The following is a 27,996-nucleotide window of genomic DNA, read 5'->3' on the forward strand; positions in this document are numbered from 1 at the left end:
ATGAAATGCAGTTGCCCTTTTTTATTCCTTTTTCTGACGTTTTCTTTTTTTAAGCAGGGAACCGACTGTCAGCAGCGAGGGGAGGGTTGGGATATGAGAGAGAAAGCTATATGGGGGTCGATTTGGGTCAGGGAGGAAGGGGGTAGAGTTTACAGAGGGGGTGCAGGTCAAAGCAACAGCAAAAAAAAAAACAAAAAAAAAAAACACACAGGCCAGAGATTGGAGCAGAGAAAACATGGATAGGGAAAGAACAGGTGAAAGAAAAATACATGGGAAAATAATAGAATAATAGACAAGAGGATGAGTGGGGCAATGTTCAGAATAGCACACCACACATACTACATTCATAATTTTTTGCAGTATGCATACTGTACAAAGTTTGTACATTTTCTCTATGCATGGATGACCTACTACATTTGACAAAATGAGCATAAGGAATACTGTATCCCATAATGCGATGTACTTGGTCTCCCAAATAGAAACTGATAACAATTCTCTGGAAGTTTGGGGCCAGTAAGTTTTATTTATTTATTTAATGATTGATTGATTGATTGATTGATTGATTGATTGATTGATTGATTGATTGATTGATTGATTGATTGATTGATTGATTGATTGATTGATTGAATACTTTTTATTAGCAAGGATGCATTAGATTAATCAGAAGTGGCAGTAAAGAAATTTATAATCTTACAAAATGTTGCTATTTCAAATACATGTTGTTCTTTTGCACTGTCTATAAATCAAAGAACCCTGAAAAAATGATCACAGTTTCCACAAAAACATAATAATAATGATAATCATAATAAATGTTTTTTGAGCAGCAAATCAGCATATTAGAATGATTTCTTAAGGATCATGTGACACTGAAGACTGGAGTAATAGCTTTGTCATCAAATTACTTTTTATAATATATTAAAACAAAAACAATTGTATTGATTTTTCACAATATTTCTGTTTTTACTGTATTATTGATCAAATAAATGTAGCCTTGGTGAGAATAAAAGACTAACCCTCTTCAAAACACAACACAACAAAACAAAATACAACAAAGCAAAACAAAAAAAACAAAACAACAACAACAAAAAAAAAAAAAAAAACTATCAACACCAAACCTTTGAATGATAGTGTTTGTAGGTGGACAAATTTCATCACCCAGCAAGCCTATTTATTCCCTTGTAATAAAATAATTTCACCTTGAATAAGCACTTAAATTTCAATTTATTTACTTATTTGACAACTTAGGAAAAATATTATTATTATTATTATTATTATTATTATAGTCAGCTGGTCATCATCGCAGAATAAACCTAGACAGGATGCTTTACACAAAGCTTAAATATTGCACATTGTTTAAAATAATATAAAAAAGTTGTATTTTATAAAATATACAAATATTAAATACAAAAGAAAATGCAGTATTCAAGCATAACTTTCTGAACATAGTCAGAAAAAAAAAAAAGGGGTAGGGGGGAAAAAAAATCCTGCAACTCTATATTACATATAAGTAAAATAAGATTGTATGGGATAACAGGGATGAGGAAAACTGAATAAAGCATGGAACGAGTGAGTGAACATACTAGGAGGGAAGGAGGGAGAGAGAGGTGTTGGAAGAGTTGCAGTATATTTATTGCCTCTGTCAAGAGCTCGTTTTCACTCATGCTTCCTGAAAGCCACTAGAGGGAAAAAGATCTCAAGCTTCCTGCATCAGAGAGACAGAGAGAGAAAAATTCTCTCACCTTTCCAGTCACGTCCTCACGTTAGCCTCGGCTACATTTTGGCTGGGTCAATGTCAGAGTAACTGCAGGCTTAAACAAGATGCTCTGAGTGAGCAATCAATCCGGCTCTGTCAGAGAGAGGCTGGCCGAGACGAGATGAGAGCAGAGGGGGGTTGGTCGTAAGAGGTTAAATCAGCCATTTGAAAATATTGCCGCACAAAATACATATATACCAGGGACATGTAATCATACTTGCATAAAAACTGAGCCAGTTAGGGCCAATGGTTCTAAACAGGCTTCGTAATCCTAATCACCTGTTTTAGGGGTCGCATCTCACCCGAACCTTCACGGTACTCAAAATCGGACCCTGCAAAACAAGTGAATTCCAAATCTCGCAGTCTCTCGTTCCTCCAGCTTTTTCTTGCTCTATTCTGCTGCAAACTCTCCTGCTTTTGACAGGTCACAAGGTAATGATTCTGCTACCATGATGCAACAGGCAGAGCTGTCGGCTGTCAGGAGTTAAACTCATGAAGGAATAAGCTGTCATTAAGCAAGCTTGCTTTCTTTCTCAAACACACACACACAAGTTTTTACGCATTCACTCTCTCGGCAGCCCAGCTGTCAGACTCCGGCCCTGTTTCCCAGCGCTGCCACTGCGGCCTTCTGTGGATGCCCGTAGTCTGTCACGCGCTCGCAGATGTGGGAATAATGCACGTTCTTTTATACATACTAGCACATAGTCACTGGTGTGTGACCAGCTAAACTACTACACACATGCAGCAGCTGGATCAGCAGTTACTGCGTTTATAAGATGTCTTGAAATGTTAAATTAATAGTCATGTATATTTAGTCTTTTTTCCCCAAATAATAATAAATGATATAACATTATATATAACATTATATATAACATTCCGGGATTTTTCTCCATATAGTGGACTTCAGAGGGGTACACTGGGTGGAAGGTCCAAATTGGATACTTCAAAAGGATACTACACGATCCCTACCGAGGAATGAGGGTCTTATCTAGTGAAACGAAAAAAAATAATAATAATATTATATATATATATATATATATATATATATATATATATATATATATATATATATATATATATATATATATATATATATATATATATATATATACATATATACTTTTTAAACCACAAATGCTCAGATTCACGTTAAAAAAGTCACGTGTGACATGGCGGAAGTAAATCGGTAGGGCCTCCAACTTCAAAATTGTCCGATATCATTGTTTTATCTTTTTTTTGTAAAGGGTAGTCTTTGCACTTTCACTTTGTAGATACTGGATCTGTAATTTCACCTATGTCACGCATGACCTTTTTAACATGATTACGTCATGAGTGGCGGATCACAGAGCAGTGCAAGACGAGTATTTGTGGTTAAAAAAGTATATAAATGTACTTTTCCTTTTTTTTTTTGAAAATGGGCAATCGTTTCGCTAGATTAGACCCTTATTCCTTGTCTGGGATCGTGCATAGCCCTTTGAAGCTGCATTGAAACTGCAATTTGGACTTTCAACACGGTGAACCCCAGTGAAGAAAAATCCTTAATTTCTTTTCGACTGCAGAGAGAAAAGCATAAACATCTTGGATGACATGGGGGTAAGTAAATTATCAGGAAATTTTCATTCAGAAGTGAACTAATTCTTTAATGCATCCTTACTGAATAATAATATATTAAAGTCCCCCTGTAGTCAATAATTACGCGGAACCATGAATATGCAAATTAGCCCTGTCTCAACTCGGACGCCGTCAGACTCCGATCCACTCGGTCAACTTTACAGTAGTAAACGCTGCACAAAGGCAAACATACTGCTTTAATTCAACCATTTGATGTATCAGAATAGTAATGCCTTTTATGTATCGCTCTCTACAACATCTGACACATAATTGTAGTTAATATGATTAGCCTTGTGCTTGACTATGTTACCAAACAGCTAATAATGTGTCGCTAATGTTACACAAACCAAGTTTCCATTCACCATCTCAGTCTTTTAAAAATCAGTATCCTTAGAAATGCTTTGAACATCTTATAACGTCAGTGGAGAAAGGCATATAGTTCATCATAACATCATAATATACATCATGTACATAATTCACCCACTATATTGCTAAATGTACCCGATTTTTCATATAAACAGAAAAATATACCGGGGTATACTCCCCTGCTTCGCAGCGTAGTAAATGATATGCTAAAAGGTTGGTTACAAGGTAGATTGTGACATAAGAAGTTTCAAACCACGTCTATTTTTCACTGCAGTTTTAAGGAGAAAATACTCAGCAATGGTGTTGACTTATACATTTGCACATGGTTTGTCTTAAGGCATATTAAAAACACCACATAGATCCAACATTTAAAAAAAATATTTTCACCACAGGGGTTCTTTGAAAAGAAATCTCACTAACCTCAAACTTTTGAACGGCAGTATATATTACATATTGTTTAAATAATATTTAAAGAAGAGAACAATAGAAAAGTTCCAACTTGTCCTTGAACTAAACTCTGAAGAGAGTGCTTGATTACAGTAGCCTTGTCCTCAGCTGATTTTCTTTCTCTTTTGATTTGATTTCCAAAATGGTTAATTATTTCTGGTCTGTCTTCAAAAACCACTGCAGTACTCATTTGACCCAGCTGAGTCATCTTCCTTTAAGAACTGCAGTGTTTTCTCTGAAAATGTACTAATGAAGGCAATGGTCTACTACAGCCCATATCAAATGTACATTAAGAGCAACTTGCTTTATTTTACAATCCTATTTCTACACCATAATCTTTAATAAAGCTTCACAGGACAGATCAGGGAGCAATGAAAACGGTTTGTGAGCACGTTACCAATTCCCATCAGAATAACACATCTCAAAGGCTAAAACAACAGACTGATCTCGGATCAGAGCGTATTCGGCACATGGCCTCAGGTGGCCTTGTTTATCACAGAGGAAATCACAAACACGAGCCGTCACATGAAGAATCAGACAGCACATCCGCACCCCTTCAGCAATACAAATATTGCAAAGTGACAGCCACATTCCCTCAGTCGTACTGATATACAAACTCTGGAATCTCTCTTCCTGTAAATGCTATTATGATGATGTCACAGCAAAGCAGGGGTCATTATTTAGCATGATAAATGGTCGGCACAGCACAGCGTGCATTCTTTCCGTCTAACCCGTCGCAGTACGCCCCCAGAACGCACCTCTTCACAAATGCAATAAGCCACCTTACTGTCTCCCGCACACACAAACTCACCGTCCCTGTCCGTCTTTTCCTGGCGCTGTGCGAAAAGTGACTTTGCCTACAGACATCAGTGTGGGAGTGAGTGAGTGTGTGTGTGTGTATGTATGTATGTGTGTTTTATGACATTTAGATGGAAGAGCGAGGGAGATCTCCCTTAAGTCAATTTGAACGCACGGGCCGATGAAATTACACAGGTAGCGGCGGGCGGCGTGACAAACGACTAGCCGCGATGGACGGAAATAACTCCACTCGGGGATACGTCCTCCGACAGAGAAAAGAAATGAAAATCTAAATTACAGTTTACAGTACACACGTAACAGCAAAACAGCTCCTTTTGCTGGGTAAATAAATATCTATGGATTGGATAGAGTAAAGAGGGATACAGAGGAGAAAATAGAGATAGATACAGCAGTCGCTCAGACTGCACGCATGTGATATCACTGTCATTGATATTAAACAATCTATTGGTTCAGTCAGGCCAGTAGTATCATCACAGGCCAAACCACAATATAAACAATAAAATAATAATTATTATTAATATTGATTAATATAGATTTAACTCATTATAGTTTAAATTTGCATTAAAATTAGCAAAATACAAATACACACTCCAAGTTAAAAAAAAGTTTGGAATAATTAAGAATAATTAAGAAATCTCATGTCTTATGCTCACTAATGCTGTATTTATTTGACCAGGAATATAGTAAAAGCAGTGAAATATTATTACAATTTAAAATAACTATTTTCTTTTTTATATATATATATATTTTAAAATGTAATTTATTCCTGTGATGGCAAAGCTGTATATTCAGCAGCCATTACTCCAGTCTTCAGTGTCACATGATCCCTCAGTAATCATTCTAATATGCTGATTTGCTGTTATTGTCAATGTTTAAAATAGTTTTTGCTGCTTCATATTTTATGTGAACTTATAATATAATTATAATATAAGTTATAATTTATTTCATTTAAATTAATGTTTTTAACAAACAAATAAATGCAGAATTAGTTTGCATAATGCCCTGGGTATACTTATTTTTCATTTATTTATTTTTTTACTTTGCAGCCTTGCAAAGTATACATCGTTTGCATACATAGGCGTTCGATGCATGCACAATTTTGAGCAATCTCTCGCCATGAATTAATACCCGTGTATTCTTTCATGCTAGAGTTGTACATATGAGGGTACTTTCTAACCTTTTTGCACAATCTCTCATTTATGTAGGCCTCCATCATCACCGTAGCTTGCATGTGTTCCGGTCTGTTCTGTTTATGCAGTTTTTCTTTGACTACCTTGTGACGCCCCCAGGGCACGGTTGCCACCTTGAGGATAAACTTATTACTGCAACAAAAAATAAATAAATAAATAAATAAATGCGCATGTGCAAGTATGTGTACTCACTTACCGCGCGGTTTCAAAAATCCGGCACATACTCTTCTGCTGTCGAAATTTGCGCGCATTGTACGCAGACCTCCGTGTACGCGTAAAAAGTGAAGTATGCTTTGGGCTTTAGAAACTTCTTTCTTAAATTATTCGAATGGTATAGTGAAAACATTTGGATGGTAGTGTATATATATAACCTATAAATTCATAATTCATAAGCATACATAATTAATAAATACACTTGTTGGAATAAAGTGTATTAAATACGCCCAACACTATTTTAGCACAAGAACTAAAAATTACATTGTATACATCATGTTTACAGTTCCTTTGCTAAACAAAAAAGAAAAAAAAAAAAAGAAGAAAAAAAAAAAGAATGAAGACAGAATAAAACCCACCTCTTTGGCACGGTTAATGAAGGGTATCTGCGTCCCACTGTTGAGGTCTTCATTAATGATGAGGCGTCGAGCCCATTGGCCTGCCCTTACCACTCCACTGCCCTGGATGAGAACCATGATCTTCTCTGGGTTAGTGAGGGCATCCTCGCTCATGTAAATAAAGCTTTTCGGTTCACCCTCAGTGGCATCAACCTGAAGGAATATAAATATTATAATCAGTACCAAACGGTCGCCAGTTATGGCAGGGTACAAGATTACAGCCAATGAAATTTGCGATTTGGAAATTCTGAAATGTCTCTGCTATTGAACATACTTAGAGCACTTCAAAACTAGAGTGCACAATGCTGGAGTAAATAAAGAGGTCTATTGCTTGACCATAAGTAAAACAAGAAAGCACGTATCCATCATCATTCAGTCAAACTTGCCAAACTCTGAACCACGATTCGATTATAAAAGGTGATTTTTGTGTTGTCTGCCCCCTGATGTGTGTCAACAACTATATTTACTCTTATTAAAGTGGGGCAGGACACTCAGAAACAGCGGAGTGAGTCAGAGCCTGAAATCATTTCTAATGAACGGCGCTCGATGCTGAGCTACACCGCCAGCTGCTGAGAAGTCAACACTGTCTGACTGCGTCTGATGAATTCATTACACTGCAACAAATCCGTCTTGACTTCTACATGCGTATACTTCCTGTGTGGTGATCAGTTATGTGGCAAACTCTGAGATGAGCATAAGATCATATGCTTGAAAATAACACAATGCATTTTGTGTGTAGTCCTCTTTAAAATGGACTTTAACAAATGGATTAAATGCAGTTGGTCACAGGTAGCTGTGCCCATGAAACTCCCTGAAAGACAATACAGACTCCAAGAACATCATTTGGTAAATACTCTCCACAAATAAAACAGCTCATAAAAGTCAGTGCCAGCATTGTTCAGGTGATTTATGGAGAGTAATTTACAGTGCTTTTAAAAGGATATAAATTCTATGTCTACCAAGTGCAAACACCCGCTATCAAAAATGATGTGTAGTTTAATGATACGCCTCTTAAAAAGCGCACTAGAAATCATAACATTATTGCTCATATGAATGCAGTGACCACACCTTAGGAATCTCCTTGAGCGTACGCAATTTTACCATCAGAACAAATGCAATTTTCTCCTGGAGAGTTGAGAAGTGTTGAAGAATATCATTCTAAAACTTAGTTTTCACACAATTTAGACCACTGTAATCTTATGCGATGGTAAGCACAACTGCATCAGTTTCACAATAACTCTGTTTAGATTCAAATTGTGCATCTAAAGTTTTTAAGGAGGAAAAAAGACATTACTTACAGGAAGGATTTCCTTCTTCAGGTTGCAGTCTTTCTCCAAGAGTTCATAAACATACTTTGTAATGATCTACAGGAGACAAGAGATATTTTTAAGAGATAGTCTTTCAAACTAATAATAAAAAAAAAAAAAATGTTTCAGTTAGTTTGGAACAAGAATGACTAAAATATAACTTTGGGTTGAAATGCAGATAGTTATTAAAGAAAATTAGATAGACCCTTTTTACAATGTTACATGGACCCTTTTCCGGTGTTCTCAGAAGCGGCAGTGGTAAACTTCTAAAGTGGTGAACGGAAACTGTAACAAATTTAGTTTTTGCGTTCCCATCTGCTACAATAGCAAAATAATACATTCACTATATCTTTTCTATATCTTTCCAAAAGATTAGTTAATTTCCTGATAATTTACTTACCCCCATGTCATCCAAGATGTTAATGTCTTTCTTTCTTCAGTTGAAAAGAAATTTAGTTTTTTTTTGGAAAACATTCCAAGATTTTTATCCATTTAGTGGACTTCAACAGGGTACAATGGGTTGAAGGTACAAGTAGCAGTTTCATTGCAGCTTCAAAGGGCTCTACTTGATCCCAGCCAAGGAATAAGGGTTTTGTCTAGAAACGATCAGTCATTTTCTAAAAAAAAAATAAATAAAAAAATTATATACTTTTTAACCACAAATGCACATCTTGCACTGCTCTGCACCACGCATTGCATAATCACGTTGGAAAGGTCACACATGATGTAGGCGGAAGTACCGCAGTAGGGCGAAAAATCTAATTTTCTCCTCCACCTTCAAAATAGCAAAACATCATTTCTTTTACCTTTATATATATACACACATCACACGTGATTACATCATGTGTGGCACATAGCAGAGCTAATGATGAGCAAGATGAGCATTTGTGGTTAAAAAGTATTATTTTTTATTTTTTTTAGAAAATGACCGATCGTTTCTAGATAAGACCCTTATTCCTCTGCTGGGATCATGTAGAGCTCTTTGAAGCTGCAATGAAACTGCAATTTGGACCTTCAACTCATTGTATCCCAGTGAAGTCCACTATATAGAGAAAAATCCTGGAATGTTTTCCTAGAAAACCTTCATTTCTTTTAGACTGAAGAAAGAAAGACAAACATCTTGGATGACAAGGGGGTGAGTAAATTATCAGGAAATTTTAATTCTGAAGTGAACTAATCCTTTAAATTGTTTTCTGTAATTTAATGTCAAGGTAATATAACACAAAGTGCAGTGTTATAAATTTAAATAAAAATAGAAACAAAACATTTCAAGATTTAAAAACTGTCGAAACATCCCCAAAGTCTGTGAAAAAGGTCCTTTGTGTGGTTTGATTCATTTATTCAGTATAATCATACAATTGCACATTGTAAAACACTAATACAACTCAAACTGAACCTATACAGACCTAAAAAAACATAGTATTTTTATTTATGACAATCAGAATCAATCACACTTCTTTGCATATATGCAAAGTACATGCAGTTGCACTCTCAACAGCCTCAGTGAATGAGATAATTGGAACTGTCTGGATTTCACTTGTTCTGTACAGAGAGCAGAGTGTACGGGTGCTGTCAGCCTAAAGCGGGGCAAATCTAGAGTACAAACAGCGTGTTGATGTAAGGTATGTTTATCCCTGCAGCTAAATTGCTAAAGAACGTGTACACAGTGCAATTTCAACCCCGGGCCAAAAGTTTCATGGTTCAGTGACATCAACAACTTTGAGCGTTTCTTTCTTGTTTTGCTTTTGCTCACGATCTGCAACAGCTGAAACTACAGTGTTTTAAGAGGTGGAGAGCAAATGCGCTAATTAAGATTAAATGTTTTATAGTGGTTGTGATTTGGCAACGGTCAGCAGAGCAGCCCTGGTGTGACGGGGCTTATTTTCCAGGGCACGCTGATCCTGTTATGTCATTTTTGAGAGGACTTTATGGCCCACCCGGGTGGAGGGACTAACAGATGCCCCACTGGAATGAGGCGTGAAGGTTGTGGAGACGTATCCGTGTCTGACGGCTGAGACTGTCAGCTGTGCTGGTGTCACTGGATGTGTGAGGTCTTGATCTACAGTCAAATTGAGCTGCTGGGTGAAGTCAATGGGATGCGCATGGTCTAGACCAGCGGCCTAAAAAAAAAAAACACTGACAGGTCTGTTCTGATAGAGCTGCAGGTAGCAGCTAAACAAACAAGGGCAAATACAAATAATAAAGTGTGACTAGCCATATAACTGTGCATAGTAATAATAGTCTTTTAAGGAGAAAACAATTTGCTTTTGTTGTTGACGTCAAAGTTTGTGCTCCAACCTACAGAAAGAAACTAGTCAAATTAGGCAGATGCCAACATGGACATGATGCGCATGATACAAATTAGGCAAGGAAAAAGAAAATACAACTCAGAATAGATTAAATATAAGATCATTTACAACTAACAGACTGATGGATATTTTAATCATGCTGTTTAACTGGGTGATATTTGGCCATTTTGAGATAATCGCATTACCATTTTTGCTTGCCATGTCAACATATACTTTAGGTCAGTCAGTCAATCAATCAATCAAATCAATCAATCAATCATCAATCTTTTTTTTTCTTGAAAAATTCTGTAATTTAATTTAATTATATAAATTGTATATATAAAATGCAATTTAATGGTTAAAAAAAAAAAAAAAAAAAAAGACTGCAGATTCTTTCTAATTATATTATAAATCTATTTCTTTGTTTTGTGCTTTGAATTGCTGGCTGCCAACAGCATGACACTGAACACAAGGACATTTACAAAACAAAACACTCAAACTATAAAGACACGCCAAGTTTGTCAAAAGAAAGCATCAACATCTAAACACTTCACAACTAATCATCAAATTATAGTTTTGTTCACTTTTGCACAACACATTTATAGTAGTTTGTTAGGTCGACAACAGCAAACAAAACAAGAAAATCCATTTGAGAACCGCTGGTTTAGACTAGATCAAATTTAATACATTAATGGGATACTAAAAACCCAATCAAACTATGATCTGTGACTGCATAGACAACAAAACAAATGTGAATATGAATTCATACCCACGATCATGGCATAGAGGACAAAAAAAGCTAAACCTTTAGACAGAGTAATAATGTTATCGTAATGGTTCTATACTCATTTAAAGCCATAAGGCATAGCCTAAGCTATTGCTTATTTGATTACAAACACCAAAAGTACATTAGGCTCAAATGAGCTAATGCAAAGGGATATTAGTGCTCGTCAGCGGTCAGCGGGCCTAAATGGGATGACGGATATCTCTACAGACCGTGGTGGAGGCGGCGACACCAGTGATGTTAGGAAGACACAGGCAGCTCAACAGTACCTAATTCACTAAATGTCAAGCTCTCTGATGAAGACTAAAATGGTTGTGAAGTGCAATATGCTTGTGTTTAATGACATCAATAAGCCTTGCAGGAAATTTCATTTATACTACATTATTGCTTCAGTGCCTCAGGTGCTTCTCTTTTGATATATGAGAAAAGAGAATGAGGGTCTTGAAAAGGTGCGTGGGTTCTTTTTGAGATGGTCTACGGCCGTTCAGTCTCACAGATGATTGAGTGTATGTGTCCAACAAGTTGGTGAGGGGTCTTGTAGATAAGATGTGTAAGTGCGTGCAACATGTTCCCTCATCATGGACTGTCCATGCTAACATCAAAGGGTGGAAAAACAATATACCCGAATTATAGCCTAACTTCCGTACAGAGGTAGCAGAAAGTGTATATTTTGTTTTTTGAGTGTGTGGCTCATTCGAGTTAAGCATCACATTCAGCTTCATAAGCAGTTGTGATTTTGCTAATATTTTACAGAGATATCAAGGTGCTTCATTTGTAGTTACAAGAAGTCTCAACATTACCTTTAATTTGTAAATGCCTTTAGCAACACATTACAGACAACAATTTGTATATATTAGAACAACAAAAATATATAATATCATATAATTATAATATAATATAATATTCAAAAGTTTGGGGTCAGTAAGATTGTTTTATGTTTTTGAAAAAACCAAGGCTGCATTTATTTGATCAAAACAGTAATAATAGTATCACTATGAAATAGTTACAATTTAAAATAACTTTTCTTTTTTGATGTATTTTAAAATGTAGTTTAATGATGGCAGAGCTGAATTTTCAGAATCATTACTCCAGTCTTCAATGTCACATGACCCTTCAGAAACCATTCTAATATGCTGATTTGGTGCTCAAGAAACACAGGTTTCTTTGATCGCAAAGGTTTCGGTGTCTTTATACATGTCCATTTAGATTGTAGGGGAAATAAAATCCTTTCAATGTATAACACAGAAACAGACATTACTTAAAGTATATAAATGGAATATATATATACAGATTACATTTGATTCAAAATGAAAAACTAGAGGAAAAAACAAAATGGTATTATCGTAAAATCCATATAAATCAAAATAACTGGTCTGTGGGAACCAAAAAAGAAAGAAAAAAAATCAGGGCTAACAGTGGCTTCACGGAATCTTTAGGAAATTAATTTTTAGTTGCAGGAAATACAAAATCACTTTGTCTGGGGATAAAATTAAAGATTAGCTGAGGTCAAGCACTTGTTAATCACTGTATGAGAAAGATTATAAAGACAAGTTCATCTGAATGGTGGAAAACATCCAGTAGTCACGCTCATTCTCTAAACAACTGTGTGAATGGAAAGAACTTGAAAAAGCAGTCTTTTACTAATATACACTAATATCTTTTTTACAAAGACATTGTTTCTTATAAAAAAGGAGACAAGGAAATGTGACTCTTTTGGAGCTCACGCTGAGTTTGCACAGTTCACATCATCGAGAGTTTGAGAAATGCCCCAAACAATCCCTGAGAAGCTCTGGGCTATTTTTCTGCCTTCACAAAACAACTTGGAATAGTTCATACATTATTTGTGCAGTATTCAGACAAGATTATTTTCACAGGTTTAACTTCTTGCCCCCAGACTCACAGAACACCCCGTGAGCAGAATTCATACAAAGCGCATGTTTGGTGGTGGGAACATTGGGGTTATTTAGTTAATTCCTTCATACATCCTTCACAGGTGATGCAATCAAAACTGCTGAACCTCAACAATTCAAACAATCTGCATGTCACTAACGGTCTCCGAGGGAGTTCCCCCAGGCGTATATACTATGAAACAGAGAATCAATTCTCACAGTTAATATCCTAAATAATCATATGGAATATTAGTGTTTGCCTTCGCTGCCCTCCTATAGATAAATTGACATGGAAAGGAGAGCACAATCGCCTGTCATTGTAATTAGAGCACAGTGCTGTCGCATAATTAATATTGTCTTATTAGTCTGATAATGAAAGCCCTGCAGGTAAGAACGGTAAGTGCTCCTCACCTCCCCCTCTAAACGTGATGAGGGTGGTGATCACAGACCTGCTGGAGAGGAGTGTTGTATTGTATAGCACACACTAACAGAAGACCAAGAATGAGATTTTTTTCTTTTTTTTTTCTTTTTTTGAATTGGAATAAAGGAATGAATTTTGGAGGGACAAAGTTAATGGTGGGTTGGAATTCACAGTTAGAGAATTCCACAGCAGACACTACATAGAAATCAAACACCCGTCATTTACAAAATTCCTGACCCTTGGCTTGTCCTTACTGTAGTGGAAACTGAAAGAGTTACATTTCTTACAGCTACCGATATATGTTTGGAACTCTCTCTATTTAAAGGTGAAATATCACACATTTTTTTTTTTTTCTCTCAAAAGTCCACTTATAATGTTAGTCAAGTTTTATACACTAAAAATCAGTCAATCACTGGTCGACCGCAATCAGTCAATCAAATGAATAAATGACATTTTATTTCTAGGAATGCACTTATATAATTGCTAAAACAGTATTTTTCATTCATTAAACATTTAATCTTTTCTTCATAACTTTTTCCTTTATAAAATAAATTGTACAACAAGCATGTAGACACACACACTTTTATTTGAAATAGAAACTTTTGCAACACTATAAATGTCTTTACTGTCACATTTGATCAAGTTAATGGTTCTCAAAAAGCATTATTTTCTTTTTTTTTTTAATATAAATAAATTAAATCTTACTGATTGTTTCAAGACATTATTACACTTTCATGACAGAAAAAAAAAAAAGAAAAACAGTAAAATATGTAAGGAAATATTGATGACGGGCCATTAAATTATTAGAAATTAATGCATACCCGAGGTGGTAATATGGCCACGACCTCGGGTGTGCATTATTTTCTAATAATTCAATGACCCGGAGTCAATTATTCAGCTTATTCTACAGTAAACCACCTCAAGACACTGTTCAGATGTTATACATATATATATATACATACTTTTTAAACCACAAATGCTCAGATTCATCTTGAAACACTCTCATCCCAAGCCTCCAAAATGTCATTTCAGAACTAGTAATGGAGGCTTGAGCCATTGATAGCAGTTGATTTGACAAAAGAGTGAACATTTTTTACAGTGCATGACAATAATTTGTCATTTTTATCATATTGTTTACTACATTTATTTACTTGGTCAGTGTCGATGTGGGTTTTGTTTATTTTGCTGTTGTAGGCTGTAAGGACCTTTTGAAATAACTGAAATCATTTGGCGAAGTGATATTGAACTGGCTTGCCTGGAACTTAACAATTGCACACCTTAGAAGGTTCGTCAACCAATCAGATTCGAGCATTCGACAGCCCTGCAGTATAAATCTATATTACATTCGGCCCACACCTGCCCACTTGGTCAGTGGGCCATCCTTATTGCTTAGTCTTGCAGTATGGTTTAATAGTAAAATGAATTTTTATTCATCAGGATATAACCCTTTTAAAACTATTCTGTAGACTTCCATATATTTTCACACACCAACATAGAAAACGTGTGCAGATTCTGTGTGGGAACGCAAGACTTAGGTAACGGTCGACAGAAATGGGTTTCTGAGAGGCTGATGCCATTATATGCACAATTTCACTGTTATTTCACCATTCTATCACATACAAACTTCGTCTAAGCCAGAAAAACACTAAACCACATATCGCACTGCTGGAGTCCCCCATATAAAATACATAAACACAGCTATGTCTCATGCGCCAATGATGTGGGTCTCAGACAGGACAATGGGTGACCACACATGGTCAACTCCAGGCTCCGACTCCAGGAGGGGGTTTGTTTACAAGCTGCTGATGTGGCGGCAGTGATCTGGAGGATCAGAAAGGAAGGAAGAGCCTTAGCAGGGGGATCTGCAGGGGAACGGTGGGGAGACAGAACACATGAGAGGAGGGGGTCACGCTAATCCCCCCACAGACACCGTCCTCTGCCAGCTCACGCACAACGCCACAGCTGAGAAAAGAGGGAGCGTGGGAGGAACGGACGGAAAGAGACATGAGAAAGGCAGAGACGCCATGGTGGCCTTGACCAGAGCGTGTCGTCTGGGTGGGCAAGCGATAAGGTGGACACACACAGATGAGGGTCTTAATGAAGTGCACTGTTGTCTTAGAAAGTTGATCTGTTTGTAAACTCCCATGCGGCAGGAATCCTCTTCAAACAACGGGGAGGGGGTCTGCGGGCCCCCAGATGAGCAGAATAAGTCAAGGCAAGCGATAAAGCAACAGAAAAGAAGAAAAAAAAATCCACAGACCTCCCACAACGGAGGTATTACGACTCAATCTCCCCCGTCCGGCTGACCTTAGCGCTCGGGTGATAAAACATTTGTGTTCTATGTTGGGAAAAAAAAAAGAGGAACGTCATATGAAACTCTGACCTCTTGCATGACAGGAATCTCAGAGGGAATTGAAAAATGAGGACAGGTGCTTATCAGGTGGTCCCGCTCTGACCCGGACTAATGAGCCAACTGGACTCCGGACAGTGAAGGGTAATCAATACTGCAAGATGTGTTTGTCTTAGCCGCTGCACGCCGACTTCAGATCAGTCGACCAACAGGGTGTTTTAGAGCTACTCGGGCAGGACCGAATGAATGAATGACTTCAAAGATCTTTGGATAATGACAGTGATGGAGTGACAGCAGGGAATTACCAATAGATTAAAAGGCAAGAATAAAGAATACACGAAGACAAGACAAATCCCCAAAACAGAAACACACAAACACAAGGTCGAGAAAAGAGGGAGATGTGAATGCTGATTCATGACAAGAGAGAGGGCTGAGAAATAAAACAGCTCGGTTGGACTCCCCTTTTCTTGTTATCTTGTTCCTCTTTTAAATATTTAACTTTTTGCTGTTGTCAGAGGAAGAAAGTGAGCATACTTCATGTGATGGTCCCATAAGGCTCCTATGAGATTCTTTTCCCTGTTGTGTCATTCCAACCATTAAAGACAACATGAAGCGTTCGCAAGCACTGGAATTCTACTTTCATTCATTCATGTCCCTATATTCTGATATGCAACACCCTCATTTTAACATTCACTCAATTCAGAAATGCTAAAATGGAGACAAAAAAAAAATGTTTTTATATCGACTGTAACTTCAGAATGTAACATTTCTGAGTGGACAGTAACAGACTACTATATAGGGAAAACATGGGGGGACTTGATTTCAGCAATTGTGATTTGATTGGATAATGAAAATTAACAACTAGGTAATAAAAAATATTTACTTTAAAATAACATTATTTTAGAATACCAATGAGACCAGTGTCATATATTAAGAATGTGAATCAGCGACATTTATTTATTTATTTTTTTTTTTTTTTAATGGGCTGCTTTTGGATTTGTTTAAATTTTGATAATTTTAAAAGTGTTTTTATTAGCTTATATATTTCGTTTTTATATATTAATATTTAGGTTGATGTTTTAGTAATTTTAACTTTTGTTTTACTTCAGTTGTCAAAGCTCAATTTCAAATGTTTAGTTTTTCATTGAATAAAGACATTTTATTTCAGCTTTATTTCAATTACCGAATTGTTACATTTTAATAGTTTTAATTTACAACAACAGTACTGATTTTGATTTCAAGTTGAAGTCTCTGCAAGCACAATTTCTTGAAGCTGGTGAAGGAACATCAACTACAGAAACCTTTGAGGAAGCAACGGTTCTTCCTAGTAAATCAACAGCAGCCATTTTATGGGAAGCTGTTCTTAACATAAAAACAAAACAAGCATGACTGATGCCGTTATGTGGGCTTGCAGTCACTCTAAAACTGCTATGATTTTGTGCCGTGTTTGTGTGTGTGTGTGTGTGTGTGTGTGTGTGTGTGTGTGTGTGTGTGTGTGTGTGTGTGTGTGTGTGTGTGTGTGTGTGTGTGTGTGAGTTAGAGTTCTTGTGATTTATGAGGACACAAATTTGTATAATGCATTACATTGGTATTACGACATAAACATGAAATATGCGGACATTTCATGAGTCCTCATATTTAAAATAGCTTTAAAAAACATACTAAACAATGTTTTATTAAAAATGTAAAAATGCAGAATGTTTTCTGTGGTGTAGGTTTAGGAGTAGGGGTAGTGTAGTGTTTAGGAGTAGGGGTAGTGTAGTGTTTAGGAGTAGGGGTAGTGTAGTGTTTAGGAGTAGGGGTAGTGTAGTGTAGGGGGATAGAATGTACAGTTTGTACAGTATAAAAAACATTACGCCTATAATGTCCTCACTAAGATAGCAAAACAAACCTGTGTGTGTGTGTGTGTGTGTGTGTGTGTGTGTGTGTGTGTGTGCGCGTGTGTGTGTCTACAGGACAGGGCCTGTTTGTTTTTCCTCACATAATGAAACAACAACATTTACAGTAACATGATTTGTCACTCACTTTCAGCCTAAGTGTTGCAGTACAAGTTATGAAATTCGGTTCATATCCTGTTTAAATCCAGGGACAGCCTGCATAACTTCCCGATCCAGTTCGACTTCTCCTATGTCACAGTCCAATTTCCAATCAATTAAAATCAAAAGATAAGCAAAATACTCCCTCTGAGTCAATGTTTCTCTCACATACTCACAGTATAAAGCCAATCAGTATAAAATGTGAAACAAATGGGAGTTATCTATGAAATCAAGCCATCTGGGCAGTTCTTCTTCATTACAATACTGTATGTCTGTCATTCCACAGATGCAGAGAAAAATCCTCATTTATTAACAGCTTAATGCTCTCCCATCTGGAGTCGAGCCCACACTGTGTCACCTAGCGCTGAGAACAGTCACTTACAGCCCTCCACACACACTCTCTCCGTGTGTGTGTGTGTACGTGTTGTAAGGTAACGTTCATGACCCTCCGCCCACTGCAAACATACCAACATGGACCCACACAGTACCTGCCACCCACACACAAACTCACACGCCGTCAGACACAAAGTATGAATGCATAAACAGCGTTGTACTGGCAGGGAGGTCAACAAAATGGCCAGGTAAACACACAAAACAAAACACTCGCATATATTGAGGGAAAGACACAAACTCGCAAAAAGCAACAGACACCTGATATTATAGTAGGAAAGACACAGTATGAAACGCTTGCACACAATCTCAGGAAAAAAAAAAAAAAAGAAAGAAAAACTTAATTACACGCAAGCAGAACATCTAAAGACCAGCAATCCCCCGAACCCCGAACCCCCATGCCGTGCCCCATCCCTCCCCAGTTAACACAGTGATACACACACCCCTCTAAGGCAAACCACTTGCCAGTGTTCAGTGATGCAAACCAGCCAATGATCTCACACTTTTGCATGCGTGTGTGTCTGCATACCCCCTAATGATGATCCCACCGTGATATGAAGAGAGACAAGGAGCACAATGGAGAAGTTGCCTATAGAAATAGATAATTGAGTGATCGTGAATGACCCCGAGTTTCAGTTTGCCTCCGGCTCCTGTGTGCAGATTGCATTCAAAGATGCTGTAGATTTGCAGTCGCACATTTGAAAGCGAACTGCAACTCGCAGGTGCACAAGTCAATGTTCAGATTGTGTTCAGAACAAACACTCTTAAAAACAATGTGTTTTTTTTTTCTTGCTTGCTTTCTTTTTTCCCCATTTATTTCATTTTATTTTAATTAACTTTTTTTACACAATTTTGGTGCTCTTTGTTTAGAAGTACATCGATTGTCCATCATCGTATTGGGTACGGAAACACCCAATTTAAATAAATAAATAAATAAATACTATTTTATTCAAAGTGTCTTGTGATTTTTTTTTTTTTTTTAATAAGATAGCAACATGATCAGAAATAACAACATGAGGTTTAGTAAATGAAGACATAATTGTAAGTTGTGGGCAAACTATCCCTTGTAAAATGACTACACCTAATTATAATTCAGGATGTTTCCTATGATGTAAAAATTCTTGATGAGAAATGTAAGGGGGGAAAAAAACAGTTATTGGACTGAATAAACGTATTCATTATTATTCCACACTTCAACCATCAAGGTTGCAGGGAAATATGAAATGTTACTCCTCGTACTTCAACTTTTTTTGAAAGGTAACTTCTTCAATACATAACTTTGTGGGGAAAACCTTGATCCTTTCCTTGGGAAGGCGGGTTTCTCTTTGCCAGAACTTCCTCACATTCTTTGAAGAAATCTGGCTTCTGTTTCATATTCTTCAACAAGAATAGTACTTTTTGGATTTGGACATAAAACTCAGTATGTAACTATTAGTTAGTCACTTTAATTTAATTTAATTTATTTACTGCTTTTGCACTACTGTTATTTTACTTTCTTAATTTTGCAATGCACTGGCAATAGTCATGTAAAAGACAATACACTAAAATTGGAATTGACAAAAAGATAAAGAGGCAGAGAACACACGTACAGTATGTATGCTTCATCAATCCTAAAATCACCATCAAGCCTTATCGGCTGTGAACTGAGTCTCTCTCTCTCTCTCTCTCTCTCTCTCTCTCTCAGTGAACCTGTCAGGGTAAACCTGTGGTCCAGCAGCTCATTCAGGCCCGGCTGAAGTGCAAATTGGACATCTGGTGCTGCCTCCAGTCTCACAAAGACTCTCGCCCACTTCTGTACCCCACATTCACACTCTCAAATCTGAGAACGCTGGAACACAGCGACACACACCACCAACACTGGCATTCACAGACACAAGGCATAGACAGTTAGAGGAAGAAATCAAGTTTTCAGCTGAATCTGGCCTCCGTATGCATTATGGTTAGAACCACATTGAATTCACACACTTTTGTCACATTCTGTGTTGATTGCAGGGAATAAATAATAATAAAAAAAAAATATGTGGATGAATTCAGATAAGGTGATGCATCCTCAAAAGAGCTAACTATTCTCCCTTGTAGCTGAATGCAGTCAAAATGGTCAAAACATTACATTTTCACTTTTTTAGCATTTTTTTCTGTTTACTCATTTTTACTGCATTTAATTATGTGAAAAAAAAACAATTCTTCAATATGGAATTTTGTGTGTAAAAATTCTTAATCATTTTGTTTGAACGATGAGTTTGTCTTTGCCAGAGCTTCCTTGCATGAAAGCATCAGATTCATATTGTTCAATAAAACCAGTGCATTTGGACCATTAGTTGAGTTGAGTCACTAATAAAATAGATCAATTATTAAAATAAAATGGCATTGCTAAAGTAAATGGTTGAGAAAACATGGTATTAGTATGGTAGCATATACAAAGGCCCGGTTTCACAGACAGGGCTTAGATTAAGCCACAATTTGGCTTTTAGTCCAATTTGGGCATTTAAGTAGCTTTTATCAACTGCCTTAGAAAAAAACAAACAAACAAACAAAAAAAAAAAAACATCACTGGTGTGCATCTTGAGACAAAACAATGGCATTGACATATTTTAAGATAAGTCAGTGGAAGTTGCTTTCAGTTAAAACAGCTCAAACATGCATTTTAGTCTGGGACTAGGCTTACAAGAAAGCGTCATACTTCCGATGTCTGTGTTGAACTTTAGAGCAATGATAAACGTCATTGGCACAGGTTGTATATCCAATATATATTTAAGCAGGGTAGCTAGACATGACTTAAGGGATAAGGTATTATTATTTTCTTTCTAGACTGTTTAATGAATGTAGGATAACACAAACAATACTTTAATATCAGGTGCCACAACAGCGATTTGATATTGCATACATCTATATTGCACACATACATCAAAAGAATCTAACATTGCACAATCGAATCCTTTATCATTCAAAACAGCATCACAAAACCTAACCTGCTTTCACTTCCATTCTATTTTGAATTCACTCAACTGAAGTTCATGAAATCTGGACACCCGCTGTTCTGCTCCATAACTTTAGCTTTATGTTTTTAGCCACGTACACAGATTTGCAATGATAATAGGAGAGAAGTGTTTTTGTTTTGTTCTTAAAAGGACATTTCTCATAGGATCATACCTGGACCAGAAATAAAACACTCACATAATCCTAAAAGAGTCAATTTCTTTCCTTTGAACATCAAACAAATACACACTACAAATAGAGCCAAAGAATACAGATGTAAATGAACAAAGATAATTAAGTGCATGTATACACAAATTAACTTAAGACTTGGTGAACTGCATTTGAACTTTCAAAGCCATGTACACGCAGGCTACAGTAGAAAGAGAAACTTCCCAGAAAATCCTGAAGGCACACACACAAGTACACACAAATATTCTAATAAGCCAACAAGTGATACACATCAGAATACGAACAATCAACACTCTTAAACCCTGTAACATGCACACAGCCCTGGAGCGTGACAGTAGAATGAGGTTGGGGAAAGTAATGGTTGGTAAAGCGTGAAGGTGTGAACAGCAAGAGTGTTGTAAATCAGAGCTCGGCAGAGTTTGCTCTGACAAAACTCACAGAAAAAAAGAAAAAAACATGATGAAAGTCTATACTGGTCTATACTGTATCAGAGAGACCCTAGTCACATCTATTCACTGGCTCCAAATGTCTTGTGTTCTGATTACTGAAATCACAGTCAAAAATCCATGTGACACATGTGACCATGATTGATGGCCTACACGATTATCAATACACCACTGCTCTAAAACAATGGTTTTAAACTTTGGTGGTAGTGTGTGACTTTGTCTGACGTATCCGTCATAACTTATGTGTAGTCTTGTGCATGTTTGTTTGTTTGTTTGTTTGTTTGTTTGTTTGTTTGTTTGTTTGTTTATTTATTCATTTATTCATTTATTTATTTTCCCCCAGAATGTAATGTTTGTATTATTTAAAGCTGTAAACTGCAAATAACCAGCAACAACAACAACAAAAAAAGACAAGTCAAGATATATAATCTGGAAATTCATTCACTCATTCATTCACTAACTTACTAACTAAATGCCACATATTTGATCCAAAATACACTAAAAACAGAAATATTGTGAAATATTATTATTACATTAAGTTTTTAATTCTAAAAAAGTGCCAAAGAACATCATTTATTTAAAACAGAAATCTTGTGTAACGTGTTTTTACCATCACTTTTGATCAATTTATTGTACCCTTACTGAACTAAAATATTAATTTCTTTCAGATAAAAAAAAACAAACAAAAAAACTACTGACCACAAACATTTGAGCGGTAGTGTAAATAAATACATACTTTTAAGTAAAAGTCAAATATTCAGTTAGATCAATTTAGATAACAAAACATCACATTCTTATTTAAAATGTTATCAAATATAAACATTACCTCTCCCAGCGCTTCATATCTTTTCTGGTTCCATCTATGCAGGTCCTCCTTGTAGTTGAAGACAAACGGCTCTCCTGTGTTTATGTGTCTTAACTGACCATCTACAGAAAATACAAATACATCAATTTTAACAAAATCATAAAAAGTGACATCTTTAAAAGCCTGATAATACCTAAATTTAGCTTGTTTGCGCAGTTCTTCCTTAAACAAACAGGTTATAACTCATTAAGAATGTTGCCCCATCCATATTCTGTTCCCTATTCCCAATAAAGTCACACTGCCCACTTTGATGTCCTGTTTGTGCCTGAGACTGGATGCATTTGTCTTTATTACCTTTTATCTCCCTAAAACATTTCTCCCACAGTTCCACTTTAACTACAGATGAAGGGAATATTAAGGGCAATATTAGTGCAGAGTATCTTGAAGTGGAGCGTGAGGGAAGGCATGAAGCCAAAGCTTTTGTGAGCCAACAAGAAAAGAATGTTTTCCAACATAAAAGTAAGACGTCTCTGATTGGCCATCACACACTTGAAAGCCTTGTTGTTTTCTCAGCAAGGGCACAACATTGGCAGGCTTGAAGTAATGTGACTCACTCTTTACCTTAACATTCAGCAACCATTTGCACCTGCAGTTTGAGGGGCATCAAACACCTCAGCCAACCCAATTCTAATTTAGTAGTCTGGATCCAATGAAACACTTTTGAATAGACTGAAAGCTTTAGTTCTAAAGGCTGTCCATAAACAGCCTGCAGAAGTCTTTCGACCTATCAGGACTCAGGAGCAGCACACCGGCTGTGACCTTCAGTTCAGAACCTCAGGCCTGCTTGATGTGCATCATTCCCCTTCATGCAATTAAATATGTTTGGCTGGCATCCCCCCATCTGGCAGGTACAAGGCCTGCGAACGGCTAACGCCTCTCCTGTCCCCCTTACTTCGGCCTTCTGGGACGTCTGGCAGGCCCTCCTCAGACAGCTGGTGCAGCAATAGCGGTCTCTCCGCCACTGTACCTCAAGCCACCAGAATTCCAAGAGTGTGCGTGAGTGTAACTGGACCACTGCAACTGTTCCCTCCTATGAGCATCCTTTGAGGGGCTCGTTTGAGAGCGGGCCAGCCGACTTCATTCAAAGTGACCCACTTGAATGCCACTGTTCTGCCAAGGCTGGACAATGAGGCCTGGCCTTTGCCAAGTACTGATGCTGCTAAACAGCTGCTGAGGTGGATGAGGTAAACAACAACAACAACAACATCATACTGGGTTTACACTAATGGTGTTTCAGAGGAAGAGGCTGAATGAGTGGCATATTTGCCATCCACTCTTTGGACAAAAGCTTTTTTATATCATATCATATCATATCATATCATATCATATCATATCATATTATATCATATTATATTATGTTATATTATATTATATTATATTATATTATATTATATTATATTATATTATATTATATTATATTATATTATATTATATTATATTATATTATATTATATTATATTGTATTATATTATACTAACTCACTCATCTAGCTCAGCTATTCAACCCTGTTACCCAAGATCTAAGTTTCTTTCAAAACCATAAACTGTCATTTGGTCGCAAATTTGCAACCTTGTTAGGCATTTATTATATTATATTATATTATATTATATTATATTATATTATATTATATTATATTATATTATATTATATTATATTATATTATATTATATTATATTATATTATATAGCTACATCGTACTAAAGTGGTGTTCGGGTACCATAACAATACCACTTTTTGGACATGTACCTACTACCTTGCAAATACTATTTATATACACTATACTGTTAAAACGTTTGGGGTCGGTAAGCTGTTAGGATTTTATTTTTATTTTTTTTTTGGAAAGTGAAAGAACTCTCTTATAAGTTCACCAATGCTGCATTTATTATTATTATTTATTATTATTATTATTTTTTTTTTAATCATTTTTAATTCTTTTTAACATACAGTAAAACAGTTATTATATTATTACAAAATAATGAATAGAAATATTCATCAGCATTTATTTGAGATCACTCTTTTTTAACAGTATAATTGTCTTTAACTACACTTCTGATCATTTTAATAAATTCTTTTAAAATAAATAAAATAAATAAATCTTACTGACCCCAAAAGTTTGGACTGTAGTGTATGTTATACGTTATACAGTCATGTGAAAAAAGGACACCATATTGATTTCTATGGTTTTACGTAGCAGGACATAATAAAAACCCATCTGGTCCTTGGCATGTCTTAAAATTAGATAAATACAACCTCAGATGAACAACACCACATGACATATTACACAGTGTCATATTTAACAAAAACTAGACCAAAATGGAGAAGCCATGTGTGACAAACAAAGTACAACCTTTACAGCTTCCATAGGAATTAAGAGGGTAAGTTGCAGTCAGACACTGCTAATCAAATGTGTGATCACCTCTATAAAAGCACAAGTTTTGGCAGTTTGCTGGTCTGGAGCATTCAGGTGTTTGTTAACACAATGCTAAGAAGGAAATACATCAGCAATGATCTTAGAGAAGCAATGGTTGCTGCCCATCAAGGGTTACAAGGCCATTTTCAAACAATTTGTAGCCCATCATTCTACAGCGAGGAAGATCTTCCCAGTAGTGGATGTCCCAGCAAATTCACCCCAAGGTCAGACAAAGCACTGCTCAGAGAAACTGCAAAAAACCTATGAGATACACCTCAGACTCTACAGGCCTCAGATAGCATGTTAAATGTAAAAGTTCAGGACAGTACAAGTAGAGAAAGACGGAACAATTATGACTTGGTTAGAATGGTTACCAGGAGAAATCCAAAAAGAACATGACAGCATGGGTTAGGTTTGAAAAGTTGCATCTGAACAAAACACAAGATTTCAGGAACAATGTCAATTGGAGAGACAAGACCAAAGTGGAGATGTTTGGCCATAATGCACAGCACCACGTTTGGCACCTCATACCAACTGTCAAGCAACGTGATGGTGTTGTGATGATTTGGAGTTGTTTTGCAGCCGCAGGTCCTGGGCATCTTGCAGTCATTAAGTCGATTACGAACTCCTCTGCATACCAAAGTATTCTAGAGTCAAATGTGAGGCCATCTGTCTGTCAGCTAAAGCTTGGCCGAAATTGGGTCTTGTAACAGGACAATGGTCATACCAGAAAATCTAGAAATGAGAAATCAGAATGGCTGAAAAAGAAAAGAATCAAGGTGCTGTAATGGCCCAGTCAAAGTCCAGACCTCAACCCGACTGAAATGCTGTGATGGGACCTTAAGAGAGCTATTCACAAACAGATTGCCACAAACCTCAATGAACTGAAGCAACATAGTTTGCCAAAATTCCTCCACAACGACGTGAGAGACTGGTACTGTCAGAAAATGATTACTTCAAGTTATTACTGCTAAAGGTGGTTCTACAAGCAATTAAATCATAGGATGTACTTAGTTTGTGACACAAGGCTTCACCCTTTTGGCATTCTTTTCATTAAATAAATAACGACACAGTGTAATATGTCATGTGTTGTTGTTCATCTTAGGTTATTTACCTTATTTTATGACCTGCTAAAGGCCAGATGTTTTTTTTTTTTTTTTTTTTTTTTTTTTCCGGATGTCCGGATATGTAAAACCACAGAATTCAAAAGGGTGTACTTTCTTTTTCACATGACTGCATAAACCAATAATCCAAAACATTATGACCACCTGCCTAATATGCTGTTGGTCCTCTGCGTGCTGCCAAAAACAGTGTCGACCCACCAAGGCATGGATTTTACAAGACCCCTGAAGGTGTCCTGTGGTAGTTTCCTCGGTTGGAGCCGCCATGGATCAAATTTGTTGGCTCAGCACATCCCATAGATGCTCAATTTGACTGAGATATGGGGGATTTAGAGGCCAGCGCAACACCTTGAACTCTTCATCAATTTCCTCAAACCATTCCTGAACAATGTGTGCAGTGTGGGAGGGTGCATTATCCAGCTGAAAGAGCCCAATTTCACCACTGTCATGAAAGGGTGTACCTGGTCTTCAACAATGCTTAGGCACGTGTCAAATTTCCATCTACGTGAATGGCCGGACCCAGAGATTCCCAGCAGAACATTGCCCAGAGCATCACACTACCTTGTCGTCATCCCACAGTGCATCCTGGTACCATAATTTCCCCAGGTAAACAGCACACACGTACAGCACACACGTACATAGCCATCCTCGTAATGTAAGATAAAATGGGACTCATCAAACCAGGCGACCTCCTTCCACTGCTCCAAGGTCTATTTCCGATGCTCGCATGCCCATTGTAGGCACGTTCAACGGTGGACAGGGGTCATGTTAGGCACTCTGATTGGTCTCTGGCTACGCAGCAGAGTACGATGCAATGTGTGTTGTGACACATTCCTCTAATAACCATCATTAAAATTGTGTGTGCCACAGTAGACCTTCTATTGGCTCGGACCAGACAGGATAGCCTTTGTTGCGGCCAACACCCTGTCACCAGTTTTTTGGTTTGTCCCTCCTCAGATCACTGTTAGTAAAGTTTCACCACTGCTGACCAGGAGCAACCCACAAGCCTTGGTGTTTCAGAGATACTCTGACCCAGTCACCTTGCCATAACAATTTGGCGCTTATCAAAGGCGCTCAGATCCTATTCCTGCATCCAACACATTCTTTACAATAACTGATTGTTTGCATACCATGTAATGTACCCAGGCCTTAAAATGTGGTCTTGTTAGGAGATGATCAATGACATTTGCTTCACCTGTGACTGGTCATATATTACCACCTCTACCACAGTTTTTTTAAAGGGATCAGAGGACACCAAAACTTCCTAGTAATACAATTATAATCCACAAAACAATACAACACTGAAAAACAGAGATTATAAAGTGCCTGCTAGCATTTCTAAAAATGATGCTTTAGAAAGATAGGCCCATCTATTCTGCTGTTGACACAGAGGCATAATGAAGCCTAAAACCAGTGTTAAATCTAATTGTGACCTCTCTGATTGCCAATGCATGAAGTTAAAACACTCAAAGCATACACACTTAACCCAAATAGCCTAGGGGCCTCATACTTTTGCAATTACCCCTAGCGCATGGCACTGCAAAAAGAAAAACAGCTTTGAAGATAAACTATTGCATAAGCACTTTCATTCCCCACATTCTCAAAGCTCCGGCACTTTTTGCACAGTTAGCAGACGATAAATACAACATGGCTAACTCAGAGAGTTTTACACTATTCGCTTTCATCGTTAGTTGTTCTACAACATGTAGTGCTAAAAGGCCGTAGAT

At 36.9% G+C, this 27,996-nt stretch overlaps 1 protein-coding gene across 6 annotated transcripts in view; it reads right to left on the reverse strand.

The window, feature by feature from the left end:
* Positions 1 to 27,996, reverse strand: part of arb2a (ARB2 cotranscriptional regulator A) — a 198,276-nt gene that overhangs the window by 165,583 nt on the left and 4,697 nt on the right. For all 6 annotated transcript variants that reach the window (XM_067407216.1, XM_067407214.1, XM_067407215.1 and 3 more), the window contains exons 4-6: positions 22,700 to 22,800; positions 8,096 to 8,161; positions 6,759 to 6,950 (exon numbers count right to left, since the gene is read on the reverse strand). In XM_067407216.1, coding sequence (XP_067263317.1) covers positions 6,759 to 6,950; positions 8,096 to 8,161; positions 22,700 to 22,800 — 359 coding nt within the window. The remainder of the gene's footprint in view (positions 1 to 6,758; positions 6,951 to 8,095; positions 8,162 to 22,699; positions 22,801 to 27,996) is intronic.

The sequence above is a fragment of the Chanodichthys erythropterus genome, chromosome 13, assembly GCF_024489055.1.
Source record: "Chanodichthys erythropterus isolate Z2021 chromosome 13, ASM2448905v1, whole genome shotgun sequence".
NCBI classification, from domain to species: domain Eukaryota; kingdom Metazoa; phylum Chordata; class Actinopteri; order Cypriniformes; family Xenocyprididae; genus Chanodichthys; species Chanodichthys erythropterus.